General features: G+C 37.5%; 1 protein-coding gene across 1 annotated transcript; it reads left to right on the forward strand.

The window, feature by feature from the left end:
- Positions 1-2,008: 2,008 nt before the first annotated feature.
- hpxb (hemopexin b) lies at positions 2,009-5,575 on the forward strand. The gene is made up of 10 exons (XM_035913542.2): positions 2,009-2,161; positions 2,674-2,699; positions 2,874-2,966; positions 3,047-3,204; positions 3,305-3,458; positions 3,619-3,831; positions 3,916-4,008; positions 4,659-4,789; positions 4,897-5,044; positions 5,116-5,575. Exons 1-10 carry the CDS (start codon positions 2,097-2,099, stop codon positions 5,340-5,342), a joined length of 1,308 nt encoding a protein of 435 aa, XP_035769435.1. The 5' UTR covers positions 2,009-2,096; the 3' UTR covers positions 5,343-5,575.
- The last annotated feature ends 4,524 nt before the right edge of the window (positions 5,576-10,099 follow it).

Below are 10,099 nucleotides of genomic sequence, written 5' to 3' on the forward strand. Positions count from 1 at the left end.
CCTGACCGACAAGGAAGATAACAGAGGGTATTGCATGGCGCTGCAGAATGCTGTGTAAGCCGTTTTGGTTCAGGGTGCCTCTCACTCTGTACAAGTCAAATCAAACTTCAAACCATCACACTTCCTCCTCCATGTTTGACAGTTGATGCCACACATTGTAGAGCCATCCTTTCGCCTACTTGAAGGCATAATACATTCTTCCAGTCTACAGTAGTCCAGTGGCGATGTCTCATGGCTCAGTCAAGCCTCTTTGTCTTATTCTGACGTCTTAGCGATGGCTTTCTTCCTGCAGCTTGTCCTGTCAAACCTACAGCTTGAAGTCTTCTCCTCACAGATGAAACTGAGACTTGCTTACAACAACCACTATTGAGCTGTGCTTGAAGCTGTTGTCCTGTGAGCCACCTGTAACGCGAACTGTGAAATCTCAGAAACTTGTCCTCTGATTCAGTTGTGGCTTTGGGTCTGCCAGACCTTTTCCTGTCAGAGTTTGCCCAAGTTTCATTACCTTTTGATGGTGAAAGAAACTGTACTCACTGACACCTTAACTTTCTTTGCAATTTCTCTTTAAGAAAGACTTACATTTTAAAGTGTTATGATGGTCTGTCTCTCTTCCATTGTTAATTGCCTCTTTCTTTCTTTCATTTTTCTAGCAACAAACTACTTTCTGCCGTGCAATACTGTTCAGCTGATGCTCACGAGGGTATGGTACCACAACGTGTTTCAACACTGCTTTCATGCAGACGTAAGTTGGAACACCTGTAAGAATTAGTAGCACCAACTTTCAAGGGTTGATCAAGCTCTATTGCTGCAGAACAGCTTTAAATTGTTAACCCGTTTTGTGTTCCCTGAAAAAGGCCTTTTTGAATAGTTCTGAAATGCACATTATTTTTCAGTTTTGGGTAACCTTACCCTTTTTTATCCTCTGGTAGTTCACCACTTACCTTCTCACCATCTCAATCTATTCATTTGACTTGAACAACTTGAATTGCATTAAATAACTGGAAAAATTTGGGTGTTCTTAAACTTTTGACCGGTAGTATATACTAACAATAATTGGTCTAATAATTTGAGGTAGGTTAAACTCTTAGAAGAGTTATAATCTGACATTTTTTGAGATTCTTCTAAAATCTTGTACCTCTTACCAGTTATATTTGACATGATCATGCTTGTTTAAAGATTTAGTGTCATAAGTTAGAGTGGTGTAGAAAATTACTACTTTGATAGAATAAATTTTCAATATTTTCCTTTAATTTCCAATTCCAGAAGATGCAAGCAATATGGCATGCTTGGAAAATGTGAGCACAGTGCAACGGGTACATCTGTAACTCTTGATAATTGAGTGTTTCTGCATGATATTTAGACTTTTTGTGTATATCCCCATATTGGAAAACATTTAGATGATGAATAATAATCATGACAAAATATAATAAACTCATTGTAATCTCTCTGTTATCAAACTCTTTAGTTGGCTTGGGAAGGTCTGAATAACGTTTGTACTGTCAGTTTCTTAGTTAATTTTATTAAACTTTCATTCAAATCTAATTTCCAGCTATTTTGTTGTTTCTGGAGATTTTTTTTAACCCTACACTTTCAAGGGTGGTTCAATAGCTTTTGGGTATTTCTATAACTGACAAACTGTCCAAAATTGCAGTATTTCCAGAAATCTCTTACAAACACTGTAACACAAATGGAGTCTTTTTTGACCAATGTGCGTGTTAGAAGTAGTAACCAGACAGATCAATAATTACACTTTAATCTGCTCCATAATGAAAGTAAATCTTCTCCTCCCTTACTCTCATCTCAAGGCAGATATAGAAATATAGTTTGGTCTGCACACATTCTCATGTAGAAAGAATAAAAATTAGCAAAGTTGAGTGCAAAGTGATAAATAATTATGTTACAGCCATATTTTGCAACAACAAAACTTTCATCACTCTGGCTATACAAACACACACACAGGAACACAGGATTTCCCAACCTGTCCACCCACACATGCACAGCACAGAATAAAAGTGCAGCTTCAGCTCCTGTGAAGCTACAGCTACAGCACCAGTCAAGAGCGAGACTCCAGATCTGAGGACTTCAGCAAGAGAAACATGGAGCTGATCACCAGAACTCTGCTTCTGGGTCTGGCACTTTCCATCACTAATGCAGCACCTGCGTGAGTGTTAATGAGCTCCATTTATATTTTAAAGTTTTAGTCAAAATAGACAATTTGTGTTGGCAGGATTTTTCCTACTATACTGTCTTTAAAGGCAACATGATGCGCCATGTCTTATAAAATAATTTGCGAACACTTGCAGTACGAATTCTCTGTGTGTTGATTCTTTGTTGAGGTTAAAAAGGCAAAATGTGAAACAACTCATATTTTGTTTCTGTAAATTCAGGAATAATGGAACATATTAAAATTGATAACCTTTCTCAAAACATCAGTCTGTAACTATTTAGACAGAATAATAGAATAATTTCTGGATTTTTTTCCTTCTTATCAGTTGGCGATTTAGTGAAAAAGTCAGCTTGATCCATTTGGAACCCTGTTTGTTAGATTACAAAGGTCACCAGATGGATCAATTGAACAAATTTAAGACTGCTTAGTCATCATATTATCGCACTGTTTTGTCAGTGACTCACTTTTTTTCATCTAGAAAAATAACTTTTTGAAATTATCTACAGGCATCAAGACGAGCCAGCACCAGAAGGTAGGATTTTATGTACATACACTGCACGTTGTTTGTCAGTTACATAACAGCTAGATCTCAATCACAGCAGCATTCTATACTGAGCAATACTCGTATGTGTCTAATGACATGCATTTTGAATATTAAAGTTACATTAACAGTTAAAAGTATGTTACTTTTATCTTGGGAATAAAGATGGAGATGCTGCTCTACCAGACCGGTGTGAAGGAATTGAGTTTGACGCTATCACTCTTGATGAGAGTGGAAAAAACCCCTTCTTCTTCAAAGGTATTGGATATGTTCTTTTTCTTAGAATGTTGGACTAAATCATCCTCTAAAATATTGTGTCTGTGGTGTTTTCTCCTCAGAGGGCCACTTGTGGAATGGTTTCTATGGTCCAGTTAAACCCTCAACGATGTTCTTCAAGGAGCTAGATGAACACCACCACCTCGGCCATGTCGATGCTGCTTTTCGGATGCACAACCCAGAGAACCAAGATGCCCACGATCACATCTTCCTCTTCCTGGTACGATCCTCATATGCTTTCAGCTATCATATGGGTCAAGACATCTTTTACTGATCTCAGATATTGTGTACTATTGTGTACTATTGTGTACTATTTCCAGGATGACCACGTGTTCAGCTATTACAACCACACTCTGGAGACCGGATATCCAAAAACTATCCAGGAGGATTTTCCTGGAGTCCCCACACATCTAGATGCTGCTGTGGAGTGTCCTCAAGGAGAGTGCGTTACCGACTCTGTTCTGTTCTTCAAAGGTATGTTGGCATTTGCTGCTGCAAAACTATTCAGTAAGTCGAAATGAATTCTTTGACAGCATTTTGTTGAGTACTGTGATATAATGAGGCTACAATAAATAAAAAAGAACACTGTGATGACTTGAGATCTCCTTCTCAAAGTGGTCATTTCCCTCCATAGGGCGAGATGTGTATGTTTATGATATAGTCACAAAGACAGTGAAGACCAAGACGTGGCCCCACCTGCCTCTCTGCACCTCTGCTTTCCGCTGGGCAGAACACTACTACTGTTTCCATGGACACAACTTCACCAGGTTCAACCCAGTATCAGGAGAAGTTAGCGGCACGTACCCAAAGGATGCCCGCAATTACTTCATGAAGTGCGAAAACTTTGGTGGGTTCATTAAGAAGAGAATCTTAGAGATTCATTTTGGAGGTTTTTTTGTCAGACACATACAATCTTGTGTGTTTCCCGCAGGTCACGGAGGTGATCACAAGGCTCCTAAATGCAGCGAAGTCAAACTAGATGCCATTTCTACAGATGACAGAGGCAGAATTTATTTATTTACAGGTAATGTGACATATGTTTCAAAATCTCAGTCAGCTCTCACTTAGTGTGATCTCCCATAACTGAATAAATAGATTATAATTTAACTATTTCTAGATGTGCTTGTAGCTGAGGGAACTTGGGACAGTCCTTGTATTTTGATTTAATTTAGGATAAGCAATAAAATTTAAAGCAAAAAAAAAAAAAAGATATTTCAGTTATTTTATTGCCATCAAACATCAAACTGTAAGAGTTTAAATACCAAATAAAATAACATTAACAGTCAACTAAATAATGATGTTACCAAGCTAAACTAAGAAGGTGCGTATTAATAACACACTTAAAATAGCATTTAGCTATTTGGCTAAGTAACATATATAGCCTTATGTAACTGCTAAAGTAGGATTCTTTTGCAGTTTAGTTGTTGCACAGATCAAACAAACAAATTGTCACTTTTCTTTTTTGTAACTTTACAACTTGCCAGGTGTATTTTTGAACTTTAGTGAGAGTCAGGCTAACCCGGAAAGTTTACAAGGAAACAGCTGAGCTAATACTATGTTGATCCACACTTTATATGTAGCATACAGATTTAGGAGTGCTTCATCCAAATGTGATCCTGTAAAAAAATGTCTTTAAGTTTTCTGCCATGATAAAGAACAAGTTCAATTTCTCAGGGCTTAACTACACGCGTGTGGACAACAGGCGTAACGGCCTTCACGCCTTTCCAATAACCAGGGGATGGAAAGAAGTGACAAACGGGGTGGATGCCGTTTTCGCCTACACCAACAAAATGTACCTGATTAAGGTAGACACCATATAACCACTCAGTTGTCCCCCCCCCCCCCCCCCTCCCCACAATTTCTGTGTTGAAGTTAAAACTAAAATCCACTTATTCTAACAAAACACTTACAGGATGATCAGGTTTACATCTATAAAACTGATGCCCACTACGTCCTGATTGAAGGCTACCCTAAATCCCTCAGGGAGGAATTAGGCATTGAAGGAACCGTGGATGCCGCTTTCCTCTGTCCCAATGAACACACAGTTCATATACTCCAAGGTAAGTTACTGAGTGCTTATGTCTTGGTTTTTGTGGAGAAAATTGGTATTTACATATGCTTTCTCCAAAAGGACACATGATTCGTGACGTTGACCTCACTGCCACGCCCAGGGTCATCAACCGAGAAATACGTTTACCCTTGCCTGACATTGATGCTGGTCTCTGTGGTCCAGATGGCATTAAAGTGTTCAAGGGGTCACAGTATTACCTCTATGCAAGTCCCATGATATTGGCTACAAGCAAGATCGCTCCTGTTCCTCGAAACATCACGTCAGTAATGATGGGGTGTGAGGATTAATCAGAAAAAGAAAAATGAGGAAGAAACCTTAATAATAATTTATTGGCAAGTCAGTTTTTGGACGTGAAGACTCCAGCGAAACCTAAAGTAATAGGGAACAGCTTTATTAGGTGACCAACGCGTTTCAGCTTGTGGCCTTAATCAGGGTCATTCAAGTCAGTTTTTGGAAAAATGATCATGTCTTGCAATGAAGTTTGACTTGCTTGGTGAATAAAGCATTTTTCATGGTGAAATCTTTATTATTAAAGCATCTATATTTTGAATCTGCAAGCTTGGAACTGAAATCAACCCAGTTCAGTTAAAATGAAGTAATGTCAGAGTTTGGCCACAAGAGGACCTGCTGTACAAAGGCATGCATATTCCCATGCATGGCTCTGTCCCAGTGATTTGCTTCTTTAATGAACAAAGTGTGACTTCTTATTGTTGTTGCATTGATATTACAGGTCCTCTTGCTGACCAAAAGTTTTTTCTTTTCCCATAGCTTTCAGAAATGATACTGGTACTTTAAAACTTATATATATTTCTTTTCTGTCAGCTTTATACAATCAACACGGAATATTCAGGTATCTGAAAAATCCTATTCAGGACTATTATTTGACTAAAAGGCATCAGGTCAAACAAACAGCTCATGCAGATTGTTTTCAGTCATTGCTTCTGTGCCCAAATGGGACACATCCTCTGATGTCACATCCAAGGGGGCACTTGAGTGCTCTAAATGCCTCTTTTGTAAGTGCATCTGCCTTCCAAGGGGCTCTTCGGTCGGCCCAGATAACATTTCGGTTAGCTTAAGTGCTCCTTTAGTGTGAAAACTAGGAATTAAAATAATGAACTTTTGGCTTAACCCCTCCCTCTTAAATAGCCTATTGATTCCACAAATGCACAAGGGCAGCACAGTAATGCACGTGATGAAGCTTTTATCCATTGTGTTGTTTTTAAAATAATTTTCCTCAGACAATCTCTATTTCACCTTAACTTATGAAAAACCAAAGTGCAGACTTTTTGACATAATCCCAAATCAGACCAGTGGGTTGTGCATGATGTTATCTCAATATCAAAATATAGATAGATAGATAGATAGATAGATAGATAGATAGATAGATAGATAGATAGATAGATAGATAGATAGATAGATAGATAGATAGATAGATAGATAGATAGATAGAAGTTGGAGTGTAGCAGTGCACTTAAGTGTTTCATTCCATCACATTTCTCCTATAAACTCCTCCATGTTCTCATATGACAAATAAAACTTTTACTAGATCATACCTTTTATTAGCTTCTTGAATGTGTTGTAGGTTTTACAATTATTTTTGAAATTAAAAAATGAAAACAATGTTAATTTTTAATATGTTAACATCAAAGTCAGGTGTTGCATTTCCATCACCCTTTTATTATCAATATGTATATGTAGATATATATAACCGAGTTATAAATCCAGTTCTCTCTCTTTATTGTAAAATATTTAAATTACTGTCTGTAGCCATACTGGACCATGCAGACACGTACGCACCAGCCTGCAAGAGTCCAGAGGTCGGAATAGCATTAGCAGGCATTCAAGGCCTTTTCTCTCCCCGGAGAGGTTTTTGTTCAGCCAAAATCCCTGGGACTTTCAGCCAGCATAAAAGAAGTGCTGGCCTCAGCACAATTTAATGGGCGAGGCCACTGGGACACACACACACACACACACACACACTAGAACATGTGTAAGTGCATATTCGCGCATGCGATCCAGTGTACTTGTTACTGTGATTAAATAATAAACATCTGTTTATGAATTTATTGATTGTCAATGCTTCTGTTAGCTTCTTTTAGACCAGTTTTTATTCCGCTTTCTAGCACTGCACATTTGCATTTAACTGAGAGAGCTTCCTGAGCTGAAGCAGGAGTTTTTGTTTTTCTAATATTTATTTATTCATGGTGTCATGGTGAGTTATGACTTTCAAAAGACAACTGCAAATAAACATATATATTTTCCATTTCCTGTATTTAGAGGGATTGCAGGTCGAGTGAACTATTTTGCCACTTGGCAGAGAGCACAGTTCATACCTGATACATATTTTTACACTTCAACTGAGTTACTTGATTTGTGATAATATATGTAATTAAAAGAAAATGACTCAATTAGATTTAGACTAGGAATACACTATCTTGGCTATACTTGTGTCAGTGGGTCTATCCTTTCCATTAAGTTGTATGTTGTTTGTTTCACCACATGTCAGGCGCTATGCCTTGTTTGATAGAGGGAGAGCTAGCATAGCATGGAAAGCTAATAACAAAAGCTCAGTACGTTGTAACTATTTGATATCTGCTATATCAACAGCTCTTCTTTGTAGTTTACAGTAGCTTTGACTCCAAATGAAGCTAAATATCTATTGCTGAGTCATGAACCGAATGACTCAGCACGTTAGAGATGAGGTTATGGTTAGGTATAAGGTTAGGGTTAGAGCTGGAATACATGGCTGGAACGTGTATTTCATCCATAACCCGGCTTGTAGCATAAGAACGCGGACGCGGAAGGTCACCATTCGCGTTCCTCAGGAACGCCGCAAGACTTGACAAATCGTCATTATATTAATCCTCGGGAGTGAGAACAGGCTGTGGAGGCAGTGTTATAGTTATGTTATAGTATGGACATCACTAGTACTTTTGATGATGTGTTCTAAAGCTTACATGGCACACTGTCTGTTCAGATTCAAACAAAGTCTGCAAAACTGATGGGAAGGAAAAGTGCAAATAAGAAGAGCATGTTTTTCAGTTAAAAAAGACCCAGCTGGACGCAAAAAAGGCTCACAAACAGTGATGGCAGATGCAGTAAAAGATCTGAAAGAGTATCTCAAGGTATCAAGCACAACATATGGTGCAGTCCAAGGGTTCCAGAGAATCATTGACTGCACAAGATTTTAATTTTTAAAAAAATGTAAAAAACAAAACAAAAAACAAAACACTCCTTGCACTTAAAATGATTGTTGTTTGTCCAATTGAAAATGGGGGACTATGTAGAATCACTGAGGGTTAGATTTAATGTATCACCAAAAATTTAATTAAAGAATCTTTAAGTGTTCCCTTGGAGCTTGGAAATAACTAGAAGTGGCTGTGCATAGTGTACATCTGCACAAGTAAAGAAGAAACAGATAAATAGCCCACATTGGCTGAGAGGCAGAAAAAAAGACTGATGCAACAAAACCATGAATATGCTAATTAGCACTCTCAGTTCAATTCAGTTTTATTCATAAAGCACCAATTCACAGCAGTCGCCTCACGGCTTTGTAAAGTAAAGGCCCTAAAATATTAGAAAAAAATCCCAACAATCATACAACCCCAATGGCCAAGCACTTTTTACCAGGAAGAAACCTCTAGCAGAACCAGGTTAGGCTAAGTTTTAACTACTTTCCATTGAAATCAATTGGTGACATTGCTCCGGACCCCAAAATATTCCAAAACAAGCAAGAAATATAGGTATGGTACAAAATATTTATTGAGTAACAGTTCTGTAAACATCTGAGGTAAATCAACATTTACATCAACATGTTCTTCAACAAAAGGTTCAGACAAAAGGCCCTTCTCTTCAAAGACAATCATTTTACAGTGGGAGTAGTCGCAGGGGTTATTCTGTGTGTGCTCCTGCTTGTGTAGATGATAAGTCCATTATATAATCTTCATCATTTCCCATCAGAAAGTCTTTGATTCAAAGTACATCCACTGGTAAAAGCTAGAGCCAACATCTCTTCAACCATTTTCAGGACAGAAAAATATCACTTTAGTTTAATTTCTTGTCCATTCCAAGTCTAATTGTGTTTGTTATTTCCACAAATAAACTAAATATGTTAATAAATCCCTCTTTATACGAAACCCTTCTGATTTTTGCTTCTCTCTAAATATTTCAATGTCTTCATAACTGTCTAACTGTGCAAAACTTTACCTACATGTCAAAGATACTAAGAACAACTTGGTACAATAAAGTTAAAAAAAGAACATTTCAGCAATAAAAAAAGATAATACCTTATTTCAAAAAGTCATCTTTTTAAAAGAAACTCTAATATAATGTATTTTCTGTATTATCTCTTTGGTGGATATTTCTTTGGTTTGGTTAAATCAACACATCACAACTGGCAACTTCCTCTCTAAGAATAGATTAAGTGGTTCAGCATCTACAGTGTGCTGAATTTATTGTCACCCAAACTTGATCAGAGACATAAACTCTATCCACAAACAGCATTTATGGGGGGGCTTATTTTATGCATTACAAAATGATTTGCTCTTAACTACAAAGTATGTAGAACAAGTTCCTTTCGCAGTATATTGACTCTAATTCATCACCTTGTTTCTTATGTTCATTTATGCACTTTAGGAGTTGAACTCTTGACAAGATGGAAATCTTTAACTCCGAACTTTGAAAAGTTCCAAACATGAACCTGAGGGTGACCCCATCAATGGTCTGATGCCATCTAGTTTTACAGAAAATACATTCTTAATCACAAACTTAATGACTGCAATAACATCATAGTCAAATAAAACAGAGGTAACACTCTACGAACAGATTCAATGTCACTTGAGGCATGTCCCATCTCCAGCGAATAGCAAATATTTGGCAAGTACTGTGGCATTCTCCTTCACTGTTTTGATATTGATATTGGTATTAGGCCATTAAAAAATACCCTAAGGATGTCAACACTTTTAAAGATTGATGAAACCTGAAATGTGACATAGTTAATGTCTGAAAAGGGCTCTGGTTTGTACCATGAACGTGGTAGATGCTT

The sequence above is a fragment of the Neolamprologus brichardi genome, chromosome 23, assembly GCF_056152115.1.
Source record: "Neolamprologus brichardi isolate AB-2024 chromosome 23, ASM5615211v1, whole genome shotgun sequence".
NCBI lineage: Eukaryota > Metazoa > Chordata > Actinopteri > Cichliformes > Cichlidae > Neolamprologus > Neolamprologus brichardi.

Excerpts from the sequence above, each read along its gene's own strand:
- hpxb (XM_035913542.2), top strand. The coding sequence starts at position 2,097 with ATGGAGCTGATCACCAGAACTCTGCTTCTGGGTCTGGCACTTTCCATC. Across the intron at positions 2,162-2,673 it reads ATCACTAATGCAGCACCTGC|GCATCAAGACGAGCCAGCAC; the intron begins GTGAGTGTTAAT and ends AATTATCTACAG. Across the intron at positions 4,790-4,896 it reads ACAAAATGTACCTGATTAAG|GATGATCAGGTTTACATCTA; the intron begins GTAGACACCATA and ends AAACACTTACAG.